Here is a 22,849-nt window from a genome sequence, read left to right as displayed (position 1 = left end):
AAATAAAATCTTTTAAAAAAAATTATCTTAGGGGCGCCTGGGTGGCTCAGTCGTTAAGCGTCTGCCTTGGGCTCAGGTCATGATCCCAGAGCCCTGGGACTGAGCCCCGCATCAGGCTCCCTGCTCAGCGGGAAGCCTGCTTCTCCCTCTCCCACTCCCCCTGCTTGTGTTTCCTCTCTCGCTGTGTCTCTCTCTGTCATATAAATAAATAAAATCTTTAAAAAAAAAAATCCTATTTAAAAAAATATATCTACAAAAACTAACATCATTACTACAGTTAACTTCATCATTTAGTGGTGAAAAATGGAAAGCTTCCCCCCTAAGATCTGGAACAAGACCAGGATGTCTGCTTTTACCATTTCTATTCATTTGGTGGTTCTAGCCTCCAATTAAACAATCATAATTAAGAAAAAAACAAATAAAAGCCATCTAGATTAGAAAAGAAGAAGTAAAACTATCCTTATTTATAAATGACATGATCTTCTATGTAGAAAAATGCTAAGGAATTCACTAAAAAACTACTAGAGCTAATAACATCAGCAAGGTTGCAGGATATAAAATCAATACACAAAAATCGGGGCGCCTGGGTGGCTCAGTTGGTTAAGCAACTGCCTTCGGCTCAGGTCATGATCCTGGAGTCCCGGGATCGAGTCCCGCATCGGGCTCCCTGCTCGGCAGGGAGTCTGCTTCTCCCTCTGACCCTCCTCCCTCTCATTCTGTCTGTCTCAAATAAATAAAATCTTAAAAAAAAAAAAAAAAAACCACAAAAATCAACTGTTATTTCTATACATTATCAATGACCAATCCAAAAATAAAATTAAGAAAATAATTACAGGGCACCTGGGTGGCTCAGTTGGTTAAGCGGCTGCCTTTGGCTCAGGTCAAGATCCCGGAGTCCTGGAATCGAGCCCCGCATCGGGCCCTCTGCTCAGCGGGAAGCCTGCTTCTCCCTCTCCCACTCCCCCTGCTTGTGTTCCTGCTCTCGCTATCTCACTCTCTGTCAAATAAATAAATAAAATCTTTAAAAAATAATAATAATAATAATAATTACACTTGGGGCACCTGGGTGGCTCAGTCAGTTGAGCATCTGACTCTTGGTGTCGGCTCAGGTCATGATCTCAGGTCATGGGATGTATCTGCTTGTCCCTCTCCCTCCCTCTCTGCCCACTTCCCCACACCCACTTGTGTATGCAGATGCACACTAACTCAGGGGAGCATGCTCTCTCATAAATAAATCTTTAAAAAAACTAAAAGAGGGGCGCCTGGGTGGCTCAGTCGTTAAGCGTCTGCCTTCGGCTCAGGTCATGGACCGGGGTCCTGGGATCGAGCTCTGCATCGGGCTCCCTGCTCGGCGGGAAGCCTGCTTCTCCCTCTCCCACTCCCCCTGCTTATGTTCCCTCTCTTTCTGTGTCTCTCTGTCAAATAAATAAATAAAATCTTTAAAAAAAAAAAAACCCTAAAAGAATTACACTTCTAATAGTATCAAAACAAAACAGTTGTAAACAAAAGTACAAGACTTGTACAGGAAAACTATTTAACACATTGTTGAAAAAAATTGAAGGTATATATAAATGGAAAGATATCCCAATGTTCAAGGATGGGTATCCCAATGTTTAAGGATGGGAAGACTAAATATTGTTAAACAGGGCAACACTCCACAATTAATTCCTAGCTGACTTCTTTGCAGAAACTGACAAGCTGACCCTAAAAGTCATATTGAAATGTAAAGAACACAAAACAGCCAAAACAATTTTGATAAAGAAGAACCAAGTTGGAGGACTCACACTTCCTAATATCAATACTTACTACTTAAGTCCTCATTTGCGTGGTATAAAGAGAGGCATTACAGATCAACAGAATAAAATTTCGGAGTCCAGAAATAAACATATTTATGCTTAACTGATTTTCGAAAAGGGTGCCTAGATAATTCAATGGGGGAAAGAATAGTTTTTTCAACAAATGGTGTGGGGACAACTAAATATCCACACACAAAAGAATGAGTTGGAACCCCATCTCACACCATATACAAAATTAACTCAAAATGAATCAACAATTTAAATGTAAGAAAAGAGCTAAAACCCTAGGTCCATTAGGAAAAAAACAGGTGTAAATCTTCATGATTTGGATTAGGCAACAATTTCTTAGCTATGACATCAAAAAGCATAAGCAACCAAAACAAAAAAATAAACTGGACTTCATAAAAATTAAAAACTTTTGTACTTCAAAGGCACTATTCCAAAAAGCATGAAAAGGCCTACAGAATGGGAAAAAAATATTTGCAAATCATATATCTATTATATAAGGGACTAAATATCCAGAATACATACATACAAAAAACTTTTACAACAATAAGAGGACATATAACCTAACTTAAAAATGGACAAAGGATTTGAATAGTCATTCCTCCAAAGAATATACACAAATGACCAACAGGCACATGAAAAAATGCTCAGCAACATTAATCATTAGCAAATGCAAATCAAAACTACCATGAAATACCACTTCATACCCACTAGGACGACTATAATCAAAAAGATGAACAATTAACAAGTGCCGGGCAAGGATGCAGAGAAACTGGAACCCTCAAGCATTCCTGGTGGAAATGTAAAATGTGCAGCTGTTCTGGCAGTTACTCAAAAACTTAAACATATGACCCAGCAATCCCCCTCCTAGGTATGTATCCAAGAGAACTGAAAACACATATGCAAACAAAAATTTGTACACAGATGTTCACAGTGTTATTCATAATAGCCAGAAAGTGGAAACAACCCAAATGTGCATCAACTGATGAAAGAAAAAACAAAATAGGATATATCCACCAATGGAATATTATTCAGCCATAAAAAGAAATGAAATACTAATATATGCAACATCATGGATGAACCTTGAAAACATTACGCTAAGTGAAAGAAAACAGACACAAAGGCCATATATTTGATGATTCTATTTATGTGAAATGTTCAGAATTGGCAAATCAATAAAAACAAACTAGATCTGTGGTTGCGAGAGGGCAAGAGAAATGTGAAGTGACTGCTATTGGGTACAGGATTTCTTTTTGAGGTGAAAATCTTCCAGATTTAGATGGCAGTGACAGTTGCACAACTTTCTGAATACACTAAAAATCACTAAACTGTACATTTTAAAAGAATGAATTTTATGGTGTGTGAACTGTGTCTCAATTTTTAAAAAACCAAAAAAACAAAACAAAAACAACAACAACAACAAAAATGATGAGGAACAAAGCAACTGAAACTTACTTTCTCGATTCAATAACGTTGTAGTTAAAGGCATATCCAAAAATTTTCAATCCCAACGTTTCAGCTAAACAAATAGCAGTAGCACTTCAAAAATGCATCTAATTCTGAGCCAGGAACCCAGGCACCAACTTTCTAATCTTTTTGGATTAAAATACAGCAAGCTGTCCTTGTTCATGGATTCAGTCACTGCCCACATTGCAGCCCTCGGCCTTCCTATCTGTCTCCATGCTGTAAAGCACCAAGGAGTCAAAAGAGCATCAACCTCACCCTCCTGGCCTGGGATATTCTAAAATGAATCAACAGCAAGCTGCCAATATACTTAAGACTATTAAACTGTACTGATATATTTTAAACAAGTTTAAAATGTATATTTGCATACATTTATCATTAATACATATTTAACATTAACATATTTACCATTAACACAATGGTGTACACAACTGTACTTTAATAAGAGCTCATCTATAAATTCAAATGATCCAACTACCTTTGATCAGCTTAAGTGTTCAAATGCTTAAAATTCCTTAAAGTCATAATACAGTAGTCACATAGCTAAATAAACTGAAGTCTGTTTATAGAAAAGAAAATGCAGCAAAATAATATTTTCATAACATCTGAAAAATGCAATTTGACCTTACCTCTCAATCACACTATGCGTAGACTAATAGGTCCTTTCTTCTTGTGTCATACTGATACATACAAATAATCATGAATTAAACAGTATAAATCGGGCGCCTGGGTGGCTCAGTTGGTTAAGCGACTGCCTTCGGCTCAGGTCATGATCCTGGAGTCTCTGGATCGAGTCCCGCATCGGGCTCCCTGCTTGGCAGGGAGCCTGCTTCTCCCTCTGACCCTCCCCTCTCTCATGTGCTCTCTCTCTCTGTCTCAAATAAATAAAATCTTTAAAAAAAAAAAAAAAAAAGAAACAGTATAAATCTGTATCAGCCAGGAAGTTTACCACTCCATCTCACCTCATATCTCACCAATTTTTTCCTAAATATATATTAGCTTAATTTTTAAAAAATAAATTTCAGGGGCACCTGGGTGGCTCAGCTAGTTAATTAAGCGTCTTGCCTTTGGCTCAGGTCATGATCCCAGGGTCCTGGGATAGAGCCCCTTGATCGTCTCAATCTCAGTCTCAGGGCCCCTGCTCCACAGGGAGTCTGCTTCTCCCCCCCCCTCCGCCCCCCCCCCCCCCCATTCATGCTCTCTCTTGCATGCATGCGCACTCTCTCTCAAATAAATAAAATCTTTAAAAAACAAAAGAAAGAAACAAAGAAATTTCAGGGGCGCCTGGCTGGCTCAGTCAATACAGCATGTGACTCTTGATCTCAGGGTCATGAGTTCAAGCCCCACGATGGGCGTGGAGCCTACTTTATTAATGAATTAATTAATTTCATCACCTCCCAGATGATTGGTTCCCTTTTACCCCATCCTAAACTGTACCCCCTTGAAAAAAAGAGTGGGGAAGGAAAGGAGGAAGAATATTTAGTGTCTTTTCAGTGACATAGACATACTTCAAAAAGACATCACACTCAAGTGGAAAAACTTTGGAAAAGACACCTGAATATTTACAAGGATAAAAAGTCCAGACTAAATAAAAGGGACTTCTCTTCATAGAAAACAAAAGCTTACACAAGAGGATTAAATCTATAAATTTAAGTAAAATACCAAGACAATCAGGTAAGTGCAATCCTCTCCACCAGAACCTACAGACTTGAAGAACAAAATAGCTCTTCAAACCTAAATTGGTAGTTCAAGTCTGTTTTTAAGTCTAATATAAACTCTTAAATTATCACTGGAAAAGAATCGATAGAAACCAAAATTATAAACAGATTCAAGAAAAGTTTCTTAATTCCCGATTACTGGATCCTTGGATCAACAGAAGTTAATTTCTGGTACTCATGAAATGTAATTATGGTGCTTTTTCACAAAAGGTATTTTAGTACCACACTGAGCCAGAACACTGCTGAGATGTACAACATGTCTAAAAAAGCATTATTTAAATTCTTCTAGCACTTTTAAGCAGCAGAGAAATCCCAATCATCATCTTACTTGACCACTCTTTGCAGCATGACCCTACTTGCCACTTCCTCACTAACCTACCCCCTCTTGGTTTTGGTGACCCTACCCTCACTTAATTTTCCTATCTCTGTCGGTCCATCTCCATCTCAAACTCCTCTTATTCTATTTGTGTTTATCAGGGTTCCATCTTGAGCTATCTTCTCACTCATAACAACTGGATCTCAAAAGGAAAGTTATACACAGGGAGTAGTTAGCCAAAGGACAGAGGGGGAAAAAAAAAAAAAAAAGAATTGCCCAGATCCCACACCCTGGACACACTATATTGGAGCTGGGGGAAGCAGCATTAATGTGTTTTTTAGAAAAGGTTACCAAAGTGATTCTGACAACCCCATCTCTACTCCCAAGGAAACCACTGGTCTAACAGCACTTTCTATGTGATCCTGCCTGCTGCACTGGCTTCAGCTATGACCTATGCACCTATGTGTCACCCTAAATGGTGTAGCTGTGGCTCATCCTCCCTCCTAACCTTCAGACACCTACGTTACTCCACAGTTAGATAGTCCATAAGCCCTACAATTCAACATACCTGATACCATTTTTATAGCACAGTAATAACAACAACCACCATCAGAAGTGACTAGAAAACCTGGTTAAATTGAATTTAGTATATGCACCTACTGGAATACCGTGTTGCCATTTAAAAAAAGAAGGTAGAGTGCAGTCACTCTGGAAGACAGTATGGAGGTTCCTCAAAAAGCTAAAAATCGAGCTACCCTACAACCAAGCAATTGCACTACTAGGTATGTATCCAAAGGATACAAACACGGTGATTCGAAGGGAAACATGCACCACAATGTTTATAGCAACAATGTCCACAATAGCCAAAATATGAAAAAAACCCAGATGTCCATCAACAGATGAATGGACAAAGATGTGGTGTGTATATATACAATGGAATATTACTCGGCCATCAAAAAGAATGAAATCATGCCATTTGCAACAACACGGATGGAACTAGAGGTATTACACTAAGCAAAATAAGTCAGAGAAAAGCAAATATCATCTGATTTCACTCATATGTTTAATTTAAGAACCAAAACGGATGAACATAGGGGAAGGGAAAGAAAAATAAGATGAAAACAGAGAGGGAGGCAAACCATAAGATACTCTTAACTTTAGGAAACAAACGAAGGGTTGCTGGAGGGGAGGTGGGGGGAGATGGGGTGAGTGGGTGATGGACATTGGTTAAGCCTCTGCCTTTATCTCGGGTCATGATCCCAGGGTTCTGGGATCAAGTACTGCATTGAGCTCTTTGCTCAGCAGGCAGCCTGCTTCTCCCTCTGCCTATGGCTACCACCGCTTATGTGTTCTCTCTGACAAATAAATAAAATCTAAAAAAAAAAGGAGGGCACTTGATGGAATGAGCACTGAGTGTTATATGCAACTGAAGAATCACTAAAGTCTACCTCAGAAACTAGTAATCACTGTATGTTAATTAAATTGAATTTAAATAAATAAAATAAAAAGGTAGAAATATATATGTTAACTTGAAAAGAACTCTAAAATACAGTTAAGTAAAAAAACCAACGTACAAAATACAGTGTACTGTGCTATACTTGTGTTAGAAAAAGGAATAAATGCGGTATATGCACAGGAAACTTTTGGAAGGATACTCAAGAAACTTAGCCATGATTCTCACTAGATGGAACTCTGGGTATGGTACAGAAGGGAGACATCACTTTCACTGTGTTGTTTGAATTTTCTATCATACGAATGCATTCCTTTTGTAATTACAAAAAAGAACAAATTAAAAGATATGGCAAAACTATATAGGAAAATTTACATGCTATCTGAAAAAGGACTTGTATCCAGAATATATAAAGAACTCCTACAAATGAATTTAAAAAAAAAAGACAACCCAATAGGAAAAAAAGCAAAACGTTTGAATAAAAACCTCACAACAAAGTTTAGCCAAACCGCCAACAAAGAAAGTTGCTCAACTTCATTAGTCATCAAAGAAATGCGAATTAAAACCACAATGCACACACAACCAAAATGAAAGACACAGTCAGTATGAAGTACTGACAAAGACATGGAATAACCAGAACTCATATACTGGGTAGGAGTGTAAAATGATAAAACCACTCTAGAAAACTGGCAGTATCTACTAAATCTAAACATGTATATACTACACACACACACACACACACACACACACACACACATTTATAACCCAACAATTCTACTGCCGGGTATATACCCAAAGAGAAATGAATGCTTATGTCCACCAAAGACACATGCAAAAATGTTCATAGCCACATTATTCATAATGTCCCCAAACCAAAAAGCTCCAAAAAGTAGAAAGGATAAATTATGCTATCATATAATGGAATACCACAAACCAATGTAAAATCATTACCTCTCTACACAAATGTAGATGAATCTCACAGTCATAATGCTGAGGGGGGAAAGTCACATATAAAAGAGAAATACTGTATAATTCCCATTACATAAAATTAAAACGCAGGCAAAACTAATCCATGGTGATAAAGGTCAGAAAAGGTTGGGGGTATCACCTGGCATAGGGAATAAGGAGACTCCCGCTGGGATGTTGGAAATGCACTATGTGTCAATCTGGGTAGGTGGTGGTTATATAGTTACATACACGTGAAAAGAATCATCAAGCTGTACATAAAAATTCATAAAAATAAGAGAATGAGAATACAAGTCAAAGACTGGGAGAACATTTTTCCAAAAGACTTATCTGATGATCAGATTGTTATCCAATATACATAAAGAACTCTTAAAACACAGTAAGAAAACAAACCCAATTAAAAAACAGGCAAGAGACCTGAACAGACACCTCACCAAAGAAGATGTACAGATGGCAAATAATCATCTGAAAAGATGCTCAACATCATGTATCATTAATGAACTGCAAATTAATGAAATACCACTACATATCTATTAGAATGGCAAAAATTCAAAACACTGACAACATCAAATGCTGGTAAGCATGTGGAGGAACAGAAACACTCATTCCCTGCTGCTGGTGGGAATGCAAAATGGTACAATCACTTTGGAAAATAGTTTTTGCAGTTTCTTACAAAACTAAACACACTCTTAACATAATCCAGTAATCACATTCCTTGGTATTTCCCAAGCTGAAACCATGTCTACACAAAAACCTGAACATGAATGTTAAGGGCAGCTTTATTCATAACTGCCAAAAGTTGGAAGCAATCAGGATGTCCCTCAGTTCAGGGCACCTGGGTGGCTCAGTCGTTAAAGCGTCTGCCTTCGACTCAGGTCATGATCCCAGGGTCATGGGGATCCCTGCTCAGCGGGAAGCCTGCTTCTCCCTCTGCCTCTGCCTGCAGCTCCACCTGCTTGTGCTATCTCTGTCAAATAAATAAAATCTTCAAAAAAAAAAAAAAAAAAAAGATGTCCTTCAGTAGGTGAATGAATAAACAAACTGTGGCACATCCAAATAATGGAATATCATTTGGTGCTAAAAAGAAGTGAGCTATCAGGCCATGAAGTCATGGAGTAAACTGAAATGCATATTACAAAGTGAAAGAAGACAATCTAAAAAGGCTACATACTCCAACCATATGACATTCTGGAAAAGGCAAAACTATGGAGACAGTAAAAATATCAGTGATTGCTCGGGGGTGGAGATATGAATAGACATAGCACAGAGAATTTTTAGGACAGTGAAACCATTCTGTATGATACTATAATGATAAATATATGTCATCATACATTTGTCAAAACTCACAGAATGCACAGGAGTGAACTCTAATGTAAACTATGGACTTCTGAGTGTCAATGAGGGTTCATGGACAATTAAAAGTACCACTCTCATGGGGGATGCTGACAGTAAGGGAGATGGGGGGGGTGATGGGATATAGGGGAACTCTCTGTACCTCCTGTTCACTTTTGCTGTGAATCTAAAATTGCTCTAAAAAAATATTTTTAATTCATCAAAGCATACACTTGAGTGCAGTAAACTAAATTATGCTTCAATAAAAAAGTAGAAAAAGAGATCTAAGAAAAAAACTGGGGGCGCCTGGGTGTCTCAGCCATTAAGCAGCTGCCTTCAGCCCAGGTCATGATCCTGCGGTCCTGGGATCGAGCCCCGCATCGGGCTCCCTGCTCCGCAGAAGCCTGCTTCTCCCTCTGCCTGCCGCTCCCCGCTTGTGTGCTCGCGCTCGCGCTCTCTCTCTGACAAATAAATCTTAAAAGAAGAAGAAGAAGAAGAAGAAATATTTAAGGTAATCTATGGCATTAGAAGTCAGGATAGCGATTACCCTTGAGCAGAATGAGCTAGTGACTGGAGAAGATACAAGTGGGGCCTCCTGGGGAATAAGAATGCTATTTCTTGATATAGGTGCTGGTTACCTGCAGGTATATTCACTTTGCAAAAATTCATTTCACTATATACTTTAGATGTATGCATTTTCACTATACATATTACACTTTAATCAAAAAGTTTACATTAAAAAAGGGTACAATAAAAGTACAGACATGCCATCTAATTCACCAAAAAACATGTTCAATCTGTCTAAAACGAATCTTCTCTTCCCCACAAGTCCCTCATCTTCCAGACAGAATCACTTCAACTTAAGAAATTCCAAAGTATAAACTTTTTTCTACCAAATAAAACTCTGCACATCACTGACAAACGGCATTAATCACTATCTACAATTTCACTTTCAATTTAGGAATAAATGCATTCACAAACACCCTTTCAAAATCTAGCCAGCTTCTAAGTAGAACTTCTATACCCACCACATATGACTGACCATCTTTCACCCAGTTGCACATGTCAGAAATCTTGCTGCCTCTCTTCTCCTTTCCACCTTCCCATACCTCATCCAATCCGTCTCTGCTCTTAGAGTCAAGCCCTCTCTTCAGTCCTCACCGACTCAGTGCTATGGACTGAAATGTTTGTGTCCCCCCAAAATTCACACATTGAATCCTAATGCCCAATGTGATGGTGTCTGGAGTTGAGACCTTCGGGAGGTGATTAGTGCCCTCATGAATGAGATTAGTACCCTTAGAAAAGTGGCTGGAGAGATCCCTTACCCCTTCCACCCACATGAGGTTACAGTTAGAACACAGCGTCATCAATGAGGAAGCAGACTCTCACCAGACTCACGGATTCTGCCAGTGCCTTGATCTTGGATTTCCAGCCTCCAGAACTATGAGAAACAAATTTTTGCTGTTTATAAGCCACCCAGTCTGTGGTATTTTGTTGTAACAGCCTGAATGGACTAAATCTGGATTTCAGCCTATATTCATCCTTAGCTTTCCTACTCAGAGTTCCTTTACCTTGGGTCCACAGACCCCATAGTATATAGATAGAAGTATATTTATATGTAAGTGGTTTCCTTCATAATCATAGGTGTTTTATTTTATGCATTATTCCCGAGAAGAGGTCCATGGTCTTCACCAAATTGTCAAAGGGATCCATAGCCCAGAAAGGTTTAAATGATCTAACTGGACTCTGCTTCCAAGCTTATACTCTCCAATTCTCGTCCACACTGTTGCCAGGTATTTTTTGAAACATAAATATCACCTGTCATCCATCCTTAAAATCCTTAAATGGTCCCAAATACTTCCAGGATAAAATCTAAACTCAACAGCATAGCAATCAAGTATGCTCATAACTGGCCCCTGCTCATCTCCTCAGCTTCATCTTGCCTCCTGCCATACACTGCTACTAACATACTGAGCTGAATCTGCAATTCTCTGAATTCGCCGTGCCTTCTCACTCCTCTCTTCCTTTGCACAAGTTGTTCCCCCTGCCTTTTATACCCAGCTTAAGCACCATCTCCTCAGAGAAGCCCTCCTGGCCATCCTCCACTCCCAGTCTCAGTAAGATGTCCTGTCACTGCTCACATCACTCTGTGATGATCTCCCAAAGCAATTTCCTCACAGTGTTTGGTCAGTTTATTGGTCTGCCTCCCCTTCTACACTGTAAGCCTTCCTAGGGCAGAAGCCAGAGCAGGGTATATCATGCCTAGCAGAGCTCAAGACCACAACACAGTACTCAACAAATGCTTACTGAACAAGAGACTGGCCTTGGAAAAAGTGAAACTGGACAAAGGCTGGTCAGAAACCTCATCAACTAATTAGGTGGCACTGATCTGGAGACTGCCATTAGTGCAAATTGCCCAGTTGAGGTAAGATAGTTCTGCATCTACTAATTTACCACCAATGTTCCTTCATTCAAGGCTGGGAAGTTAGCCTTTAGTAAATGTAATTACCATGGTCAGGCAACGTGCCAAAGGCTTGACAGGCATTAGAGCTCACTAAACCTCAAAGCAACTCTAAAATATTCTTTTTTATTATTATTTTAAAGATAAAGAGGCAGAGAGGTAAACTACCCAAAGTCAAGCATAAAGTTTCAAAGTCAGGTTTTAAACTCAGGATTCTGATTCCAAAACCCATGCCTAGCTGCTGAACTCGGTTGGTTTTCTGGAGATAAGAGATCAGCATGCCCTTGGGAAGAGCCTGAACTGGATGACAGGCAACCTTTCATTAGCCACTCAGCAAATAGAAAGGTCTTATTCCCCAGGCAGCACTACTATTAAATTCTTTAACATTTAATGTAACCTCCCCCCGTAAGTATTAGTTGCAAAATCTAGAAGGGCTTATGAGAGTTGTTTTTCCAAGAACAGTAAGTAAAGCTAGTGAACAGCAAGTAAAAATGGGTGAAACTTTGTTGAACTCTCCATCTGACTCAGGAATTGAGAAGGGAGAAGAAAAATCCATCTCACACAATAGAGTTGGTTGTGGCAATACCAATAAGGGAAAGAAGGTAGATGGAGTCTCCACAGCCTGCTACAAAGAGATACCACGAAACACCATCCTTTAACAGGCGGAAAAGGTGTCTTTGAGCTTAGAAAAAGAAAGAGCTCAGGGGGGTTCTAACAGATGGAACACCAATCTGCTGAAAGCTGCTTCTTTTCCACTAAACTTTAGCTTGGAATGTGCACCACAGCTCCTATTCTATGATCTTTAGCACTTCCCTGCAAGACCCCAGGGTACTCACACCATGCACTTCTAAAGACAGCATGTTCTTTAATCCCACCCACCACCTGTTCACATTAGTTTCTCTAGCCCTTACAGATGTAGCCACCTCTCATATTTTGATTAGAAAGTGGTGACCACAAAGCATCTTCATTCCTAATTACCACCACTCCACTTCCATCTACATTTCCCCATTTTCATCCCCCTCACACTCCAGTCTTCCCCTTGACCACCTTCTGTGTCCTTCCTCTTCCAACTCACCCTCAAATCTAGTTGATAACAGACCTGTGCAGTGACTTTTTTTGCATCCCAAATTTAAACGCAAAACCAACACAGTCCATTCTTCCTAGTCACTAACTCCAACCAAAACAACATACAATGTAACTAGTGAAAACTATTCAGGTAAACCTAGGGGGCTTTCAACTAGAATACCTCCCTAGTCACTAGACAGTTTAAAACCAAGGGTAAGAAAATGGAGTCTTTAGGGACATACACTTCCACAGAACAGGTTTTTACTGTGGCTATCATTTTCTAAACTAATCCATACGGATACTGAGATTATAAACCCCTAAAGAGACCCAAGTATATACTATGCAATCTCCATACTTTCCCTCAAGATTGTATCTTTGTAATTTAAGTCACAGCAACTATTCCTTGATTATATCCTGCCCAATATGCAATGAAGAAAAAGATTAGCCTTACAAATAAAATGCATGGTTTGAGCACCTCTCACTGGCAGTGGGGGGAAGGGTGGGTGACACGGATGACAGGGAGAGCTAATTAACAGTGACCTATCCACAGAACCAGGGAATATAGGCCTCGAAGATTATACGAACATCCCCCCAATCAACAAAAGAATAAAACAAAAGTTCCCCTAAGCGAACATTTCTATAGATCAGCATCAAGAACACTCCTTTATTTTTAAAGGTGAATAGCACAGCTTTGTGTTACATTAAAAGAGAAAGACAAACTACATAAAATCATGTAAAGTCATATATTTTGAAGATTTTATATACACATGCAAAGTTTCATATGCAAACACACAAAGACTTGAAAAACCTGGTTTTCTAGATTTCAGTGGCAACTGAAGAAGGAAACAAATAATACCATCCATTCCTCCCCAAGTGCAAAAATCTAGAAATCATAAATCTAGAACACAACTCACACTGAAATATATCATACCTTCTCCCACCTCCAGTTTATTTTTTATTTTTTGCTGGTTAATATATTTCTGGACAGTTTAAAAATGATTGTAATCTATTTTGTATCTCATTCATTCTTTCGGGCAATAACTTGCCACCACATCTATTCATATAAGGCACCCTAGAAAGGGTTGAAAATTGAAAAACAATGACCTGAAACAGGCAGACTTTGAAGCATAGACATGCTTAGGAAAGCCCTCCACCCAATCTATGTTCTCCAAATTCCTGCCCCCACTCTTCCAGCTAGGTACCAGAAACCACAGAACCTCACACTGTGTTCAGAAATTCTACCAACATAAGCATGCAAGAGAAAATAAAATGCCTGGGACAAGAACCTGACTGCGGGAAGCATATCTGTGATACTTTTGAGTAGTCAGAATACTTCTTCCAAAAGTGTGGCTGAGAGTGTGATTATTTTATATAAATGCACTTCAACTTACCAGTTAATAAGAGTCCAAGAAATAGATCTAAGACATCAACAGCTGTTACTCTACACCATTCCACTTTAGCAGGAAGAAATGAGAAAAGGCACTCCCCAAAAGGTCCCAAGTACATCACCAACCTCACTCTTTCCCAGGTCATTAATGAGGCAGCAGTGAGGCCAAATAGAGTCTGTCTGCAAATTAGAAACACAAAATGCTGTGGTGTGGTCTGCTCTCATCCCTCCCACCAACCACCCACAGCCAGGGTGATAGCAAGCTCCCAGGACATTCTTCTGCCCTAATCACACCTGCCTACGATACAGGACATCTGGTACTATTGAATGAATAGATGCAATGAGCTAGTACTGCACCTTCTTCCCACTGCATTCTTCCTTCCTCTGGTCAACAGCTGCAGCCACAACTCCAGATGTCCAGCACTGTTTGCAGCTCTGTCCCCTGGCCTCAAGGATGACATGGCGTTTTCTTTCAACTCGTACCACTCCCTCAGCCTGGCGCATCACAGTGGTTTTGCTCACTGCTGCTGGATATTTCAAAACATTCCACCTTCTTCTGTACATGGGAACTTGAATTTACCAGAAAATCCAATGCACTTATCCCCAATCACATATCAAAAGCTGCCATATCAGATTTACATTTGTAAAAACAAATATTCCGCCACAAAAGTCATAGTCCAAAGGTGAATACCTTCAAAAAGTCTCTCACTAAATAGAAATAAAAAAACTGATTCTCCATTAGTCCAACACCTCCCTGTATAGGCCTCTGAGGTTGCCAGTTAAAGAATGCTAAGAAAAGAGCAAAGATGATTGACTTAAAAGCTAACATAAAAAAAAACTGTTCAAATTATGGACTAACATGTACTGACATTTTAATTCCCAAACTGATCAAAGGAACACTTCCCAGTAATCTGAATTAACAATAGCATTGCTTCCCCCCAATAGAAATAAAATGTTAGAGCTGGAAAGAAACTTAGAGCTAAATTAGACAAGTCCCTCATTTTCAAAAGACAAGAAAACAGGGGTCTGAAGAACTCACAAGAAAATAGGCTTGAAAATGTCAATTATATCTCAACAAAGCTGAAGAGAGAAAAAAATAGGCTTGAAAATCCTGGCTGTCTATCAGGTCAATGTTCTAGAAGAGCACTGTCCAAAAGAACTTTCTGGAAGGATGAAGTGTTCTGTATCTGTGTTCCCCAATAGGGTAGCTACTGAGTTAGTGAATACTTAAAATGTAGCCAGTATAACTCAAGAACTGAATTTATTTAACTTTAATTACTATGAATTATAAGTTGCTATATGGAGCTAGTGGCTACTATAATGCCTAGCACAATTCTAGAATATGTTCTTAGATTCTGGTTTTTAAAGCAAAGTTGCTTAACCTCTCTTCTGCATTTAACACATACAGTAAATTTCTTCTTAAAAATATCTCATTCAGCAACCTAATCTTGTTACATAGGGACCCAGTCCAGAGCAGGATCAGCCTGTCTCTCAAAGTCCCTAGTAGAACTGAGTGACAATTATGTCATCCACCCGGTTGGAATGAAGTCCCTCTTACACAAACTGCTCGATACAAGTCCCACACACCCAACAAGCCTGAATATGGACGATTTTTCAAGTGTCTCATTAAAATTATACAAGTGTTGGGTTGTGACCAGTCACTTCCTACATGTGGCATTGTACCAAACTTTACCTTTCTTCAAAAAGAAAAAAAGAATTTTAACCTCAATCTTTATGATTATAGGATTCTGAAACTTTGTATCAGTTTGCACACACACAACCTCTTTATGATCTAATAAAAATCCAAATTATATTAGCTCTCACAGTCTTACTATTCTGTTCTCAGTAAATATATTTAACATGCTGGGTTCTTTTCTTAAGGACTTCATTTCAAAAGATTCTTAGCCTGGGGCACCTAGGTGTTGCAGTCAGTTAAGCAAGTGTCCTACTCTTGGTTTCAGCTGCACAGGGATCTCAGGGTCATGAGATAGTGCCCTGTGTTGAGCTCTACTGTCAGCACAGAGTCTGCTTGAAATTTCCTCCTCTCCCTCTGCCCCTCCCACTCATGCTAATGCTTGAGCTCTCCTCCCACACGTGCTGCATGTGCTCGCTCTCCTTCTCGCTCTCTCCCGCACGCCCTAAAATAAATATTTAAATCTTAAAAAAAAAAGGATTCTTAGCTCTCTGATTTTTCTACCTAGGAAAAGGTTAGTCTATGAGAACTAATGTTAACTTTAATACCATTAAGGATTAAGAAGAGATTTTTAGTCAAAACTTTTCAGTACGACTTAAAGTACTGAGTTCTCTTTTTTAGGCAGGAGGACAGTAAATGGGAGAAAAGGGTAATACCGAAAGACCTGTATGTCCCATACGTTAACTGGATCTAACTCTAAAAAGCTGTTGCCTCAAACTAGTGTAAACAAAGACCATGTTTTCTTAAAAAAAAATCTGTGTTCCGTCACATCAAAGGGACAAATTTTATGTTTTCTGAATACCCAAATGCAATCAGGAAAACAGGGCAAGTAGATAAACATACTGACAGTGAGTATTTCATTATATCATGTCACATCTTCAGGTGCGCACAATACTCAAAAATGCAAAGTAAAACTGCACAAATGAGCTGTTTTGTTTTTAAGGGAATGTTTAAGGGGGCTTTATAATCAAGGGATAATCAGTGATATCACTGGAATAAACATTCTACTGATTATCTAGTAATTCATGCTGTATTCACTTGAACTTGAAAGCCCAGGTTAAGCTGGTTGAAGTGTTGCAACATGTTCTAACTGGGAGACTGAGACTGAAGAATCCAGGGCCCCACACTGTTCAGAGCTAGGCACACTAGCCAGATGACTCACGAAGTGACAGAAACAGAGTTCTACATCAATTCCCAAGGCCTGGGCTCAGAGGGAGAAAAAAGAAAAAAATAAGAATTCTATTTAAGCTAACTAGTTAATACCTTGTGATTCCCAAAAGTAAAATGGAATAAAACAAATCATCTTATATTTCAATCAACTTTCTACTAGTAACCTCTTCAGGAATGGAATACAGTTTGTGAGAGGACTCTTGATCTCTGCCTAAACCCATTTTATTTAAAATACATCATTATCTAGCATCTCTAGTTGGTGAATAAAACGCTTCAACAGATCACAAAAAATACTGATATCTATTTCCCTAAAGAAAATGTATCCATGTAATATTTATTTTATGACATGATTCATTAAGAGCTTATTTTTTATCAAAAACAATGGTTTACCAAATAAATTCCATATTTAAATACTCCATTATTCCCTAAATATGAGACTGCACATTTATGTATACTATACTTCAAAATTATGAAAGAAATAGTACTTCCCAAAATTTTCCGTATTACATTACAATAGAGATGGTCTCCAATTGTAAAAGCAAAATATCAACAATTGGATTTTTACATTTAATAAGTAAAATTAGAAAAAAAAAGTCCATCTTTCCCCATCCTACCTAATTATCCTTTTTTATTATCCTGCAATACTCAGTATATTAGTGTCTTAGTCTTCTTCCTCTTTTTTAGAATGTCTGCTCTTTCAACAACTTTTGAAAATACCTATGAATTTACATGTATTAGTACATTTTAATTATCTGAACAATTTAAAATGTAGCTTCAATTAATAACACTTATACCTGTGTAGTTTAAAAGTGCTTCTGTGCATATTTCAACTAAAAAAAATACTATTTCACTTCAGATTTGACTATTACAAACTAGCATGTTTTTCTCATGATTACAGAATGCCTAAAAATGAGCCAAGAAAAACGCTCACATTTCACTAAAAGTTTTAAGTACATATCTCAGAGAAAAAACTATGATCATTAACTCTAAAAACATTGTATACACCATGCAAACACCTTACAAATTTTTTTTTAAGATTTTATTTATTTGACAGAGATAGACACAGTGAGAGAGGGAACACAAGCAGGGGGAGTGGGAGAGGAAGAGGGAGAAGCAGGCTTCCCACTGAGCAGGGAGCCTGATGCGGGGGCTCGATCCCAGGATCCTGGGATCATGACCTGAGCCAAAGGCATACGCTTATCGACTGAGCCACCCAGGTGCCCCACCTTACGACTTTTATAAAGAGGTAAATCTTCAACAATTTCCAAGGTAGCTATGCTTCCCAGTGGAGAGATGGTCTCTATAAAATAATAACTTAATTACTTGCACACAATTATACAATATAAACCAAGAGAAGGAAAAGTAGAAACTTCACTTGTTCAAGCACTCAAAACACTTGCATTGTATGCTCCTCTTGTCATTCCATTTTCTAATTGCATTCCCACAAGCAAGACCTCACAGCTTTCCTATCTAACCAAGCCCCACTGACTGGTGTCCTGACTCAACAGCAAGTCCAGCAGCCTAAATCACTACAGAGAAGAGCAATCCTAAGGAACTGCCTTCTGTCTACTGGTGCCAGAACATTCTGGTGAGAGGCTCCTCTGCAAAGGGCTGGGTGTGGGCCATGGCTAGCTGACTTTATAGACGTACGGCTTCCACAGAATGCAATGCTGACTGAAGTTTTCAGATAACACACTCACCTTCATTTTCATCAAAGGAAAAGGCAAAAGATACCTCCTGAATGGCTTTCACAGCTACCTACTTCTCTCCATTCTCCCTGGCTACTACACACAATCATCCCTACTCTGGGTTACTCCTCCTGACAAGACTTCTGAACCTCTGGCAACTCCCCACGAACATAAAAACATCACATTCATACACACAATCATACCCACACACCCAGGCCACTCTCAACATCATCCAATCTTTCACGTTAAAGAAAATCACGTCACTACCTGCTCAAGGTTCTCCCATAGTTCCTTAGTGAACTTAAGATAAAAGTCCAAAGATTTAAGCATTACCTATAGAGTCCTGCATCACCAGCTTCTCTTGCCATCTCTAGTGGATCCCCCCCTCACAATCTACCTATCAACCCCAATGAACTTCTGGTTCCTCAAATGTGGAGTGCTCTCTCTCACATCCAGGCCTTCATCCATGCTATTCCCTCCGCATGAAAAAACTCCTCTATTTCCATTCTCTCCTAGCCTTCCTGCAGGCCTAGGCTGGTGTCACTTCCTCCAGGCTAACTTCCTCTACCTCCACCTCAATTAGGTTAAGTGCCCCTCCCGTCGCACCCTATACCAATCCTAACACACTTTATTCTGTCCCTTTACTTCTCTATGCCCTCTGCCCCCAGAGGATGGGGCCAGTGCCCCCTTGTCCACCACTGTATCAGAGACACTCAATTATTTGTTGAATATATTCAAGTTTACTTAATGAACATAGTATGAATGTGACCCATATAATAAGAGACAATGTTCAAAGCCAGTTATGATGAAACCAGGCAGCAATATCATTACATTTTGGTATAAAATGCAAACTACACAGCTACCTACAAACTCCTTTAGAAAAGTTTAAAGCCTTACACATTAAAAAAGAACTCTTTTCAACATAAAAATATTAGTTTTGTGCTCACAACTCCTGTTAGGCAAACTGCAGTTCCTAAAAAGGGCCAAATTGAAAGTAACAAAAAAGCAGGCCTGATTGCTTATAGGTCAGGTATGAGATCAGTTTAACTACTCCTCCCTGCAACATCAAACTTTCTTGGCATTATTCAGAACTCTGCTGGCTAAAAGTAAAAGGCTATTCCATTTCCTCAGTTTCTCCATCTTGCTGTAAGTCTTTCAATAAGGGTTCCACTCATGATAATGGTCCCAACGACATAAACGTTGCCAGGGAACAAGCCTCTGATACAACCTGGGCATTAGTTGCCATTGGCAGCTACTTTCTTTGAGCCACATGTCTTCTTATGAGTTACAATGAGAGGCTTGTGACACCAGATTTTTCCAAGGCAGTAGACTGATGTCATAAACGTGATGGTACCAAGCACTCTGGAGAGCTCACCAGCTCCACTATGAACTCCCTGTAAGCAAGGGGCAAGTTATCCACCCTCTTAAGCCTCAACTTCCTCATCTATAAAGAGATAGTGGTTCTACCTCCTAAGATTTCTGGGAATTAGATGACCTGTGAAAGCACTTAGCAGCCAACCCAATTATTAGGAAGACTATAAAACCTAAAATATTTTCACATCTTCAAAACTTTTGGTAATACCATAACTTATTTTTGACTAACCTCTTTCCACCAGGAATTTTTTGAGAAAGGCAGAAAGATGAGAAAATGAGAAACTATTTCTTTGTTGCAAACTTTGAATTTGACAAATTCCACACAAAACTACATTAAGATCCACTTTCTAATCTTTCTCTGCACTCCCCCAAATCAGACTTAATCTGTACCTCAACCATTCCTAACACCTGGGAGGTAACAAAAATAAAATACTTAAGTACATCTTCCCAAGATGTTCTCGCCGAAATAATCATTTCCTTACTGCCTCTATGCACCTTGAAATCTACTATGTCTTAGGAAAATTTTTAAAAAAAGAAAAGAAAAAGGGGCTCAATCACAAAAGTCCTTCAAAGTCTCTGGTTTCTTTACAATACAATTAGAATCATAAGGTAGGATGGAGGCACCTGTTAGGAAAGAAAGGTGGTAAATTCACGAAACTCCAAGCATGACAAGGAGAATTTAAAATCTAACTATATGTGGAAAAGTTGATTTCCCACCTCCTATTTTTTCACTCTAACACAGGATGGCCAAGTAATAATGCAGGCTGGCCAATGTGAATATTTTTATCATTGAAAAAAATGGGGAGAAAGGAATTTGTGCCAATTGAGCAAACTGGCTCTCACGTTCCCAAGCCAGGCTGACTTGAGTTTTATTTATTTTTTTTTTTTAGGCAAGAAAATTTTACAGATCTTCTGCAACGTGTTTTAAATAAAGGTGAGACCTCTACAGTCTTATAACTTTACATTAGCCTGGATTCCGGGCTGGATTTTTAAAAAATGGGTGACGTGTGAACAGCTTCCTAAAAGCAAATAGGGCACTGGGATATAATTTAGGAAGTGATGATGCAAGTCTCTGGGGGACAGGGCGGGGGGGTGAAAAAGTCAGAGGAAATACCCTCCTGGTGCCTGGGCACCAACTCATACCAAGGCGGGGAGGGAGGGCTGGCCTCCACATGCCAAGGGAAAGGGGCACCCCAGCTCCACCCGGAGGTGCCAACACCGCCCCCTCATCCCTCCCTCCTGCCCTGCCCCCCTCACCCGTGGCCCGGGCGGCCCCTGTTGGCCCAAACCTCAGGTAGGAGAGTCCCAGAGGGTGGCAGAGCACCCCGGGCAGGGCCTTCTCTGCCCACCTCCAGCTCCCCACCCAGCGCCCCTCCCCGAGATGCGGCCCCTGCCTCCTCCCAGTAGGCCCGGCTAGGGCCCAGCCCCCAGGGTTCCGGCCTCCCGCGGCCCCAAGGCCTGCCCGGGCAGCCCCCGCGCCCGCGCCCGCGCCCCCGGCCCCCGCCCCCACCCGGCCGGACACTCACCCCCAGAAGCCGCAGGGACAGCGAGGCGGCAGGCTGGGCGCTTTGCTGCGCTCGCTCCCGGCGTCTCCCATGGTGCTCGGCGGCGGCGGAGCTCGGCGGCGGCAGCGGTGGCGGCGGCTGGGCCTGGGCCCCGCTCGAAGGAGGCGGCGGCGGCGACGGCGGCGGCGTCGGGGGGCTCGGGGCGGGGGGAGGGGGAGGGAGCGGGCGCGCGGGCGGGCGCGAGTCCGGGGCTCCGAGCCGGGATTCCAGGCCGGTCAGCTGGAGGCGGGCCGCACCACTCGGCCTGCAGAGACGGGGGGGCCGGGGGAGGTGCGGAGAGGAGAGGGAGGGGAGCTGAGGAGGAGGGGCGTACGGGTGAACCGAGGACCGCGGGGGAGGAGGGAAGACCCGGCGCCCTCGGCAGCTCCCACCGCCGCTCGCAGCCAGAGCGATGTCCCGTGCGGCGGCGCTGGGAAGGACCCGAGGCCCCCGCCGGCTCTGGCGTAGCAGCGGCCGCTGTGAAGTCAAGGGCCCCGCTCGCTCCGTCACTCTCCCCTCCCCCGGAGGCTGCGCTGACCGGACAATGGCCGCTCCGCCCCCTCCCCTCCTCACACACCCCTCCCAAGGAGTCACAATGGTCTCGCCCGGGGGAGCCGCCGCCAAAGCCCAGCAGCTGATCAGCTGGGATCCGGGCGTGCCACTTTGTTCAGCGCCTCAAAGGAAGAGTATGGGGCTGTGGGCAAAGCCGAGAGCGCGGGCTATCACTTGGCGACGGGCCTCTGAGGCTCTCGTATTCTTGGAACTTTTAAAATCTGAGGCAAACTTACCTTCTCCCCGTCTGAAGAAGGGGAGCAGGGCTTCTGAGTACTCTGGGACGCGTTGCCTCCCCCCAAACGCGAATGGTACGCCCCAAGCGGGAGGGGGAGGAGCGGATTAGTTGTTTAGGGTAAGTCAGGCCAGTCCCAGAGCGGCAGACGAGTGCTGCGCATGCGTCCGGAGACGCCGTAACCGGGTGCTGGGAGGGGCCAGGAGGGAGTGCATCCAAACCCGGAAGTGGGTCTTGCTTCTCCCGGGGCTGCGGGGCTCTTCATCTGCGGGGAGGGCCCGGAACCGGCTGCTGCGGGCCCTGGGCGATGCTAGAGACCATTTCTCCACTACTGCCAATCCCCTAGAAATCGCTGTCTTCCCAATCCCCCCACTCTGGACCCACTCTTCCAGTTCCACCCGGAGAACTGGTCTCCTCTTGGCAGTAATGAACTTAATGGGAAATGCCCCTCCCCACCCCCGCCCCAGGAAGGGCGGGAGGGTGGTGTCTCGGTCAAGTTCCCTGCCCCTCCTCACTCATAGATGCCCCCCATCCTCAGAGACGCAAGTCCACTCCCTATGCCTAGACTAGGAAAATCTCTCTTTTTCTAGAGTGGGCACGTTTGGTTTTTAGAGGGGAACTATGGCCGAATC

At 41.4% G+C, this 22,849-nt stretch overlaps 1 protein-coding gene across 2 annotated transcripts in view; it reads right to left on the bottom strand.

Moving 5' to 3' along the window:
• The window catches only part of ZFAND3 (zinc finger AN1-type containing 3), a 336,375-nt gene extending 314,808 nt beyond the window's left edge, over nucleotides 1-21,567 (bottom strand). For both annotated transcript variants that reach the window (XM_034991365.1, XM_034991366.1), the window contains exon 1: nucleotides 21,413-21,567. In XM_034991365.1, the coding sequence (XP_034847256.1) occupies nucleotides 21,413-21,483 (71 nt within the window). In that variant the 5' untranslated portion in view covers nucleotides 21,484-21,567. The remainder of the gene's footprint in view (nucleotides 1-21,412) is intronic.
• Nucleotides 21,568-22,849: the final 1,282 nt, after the last annotated feature.

This window comes from Mirounga leonina, unplaced genomic scaffold (genome assembly GCF_011800145.1).
Source record: "Mirounga leonina isolate KUSES-001 unplaced genomic scaffold, KU_Mleo_1.0 Mir_53, whole genome shotgun sequence".
In the NCBI taxonomy this organism is placed as follows: Eukaryota; Metazoa; Chordata; class Mammalia; order Carnivora; family Phocidae; genus Mirounga; species Mirounga leonina.
This window is presented reverse-complemented; position numbering and strand designations above follow the sequence as displayed.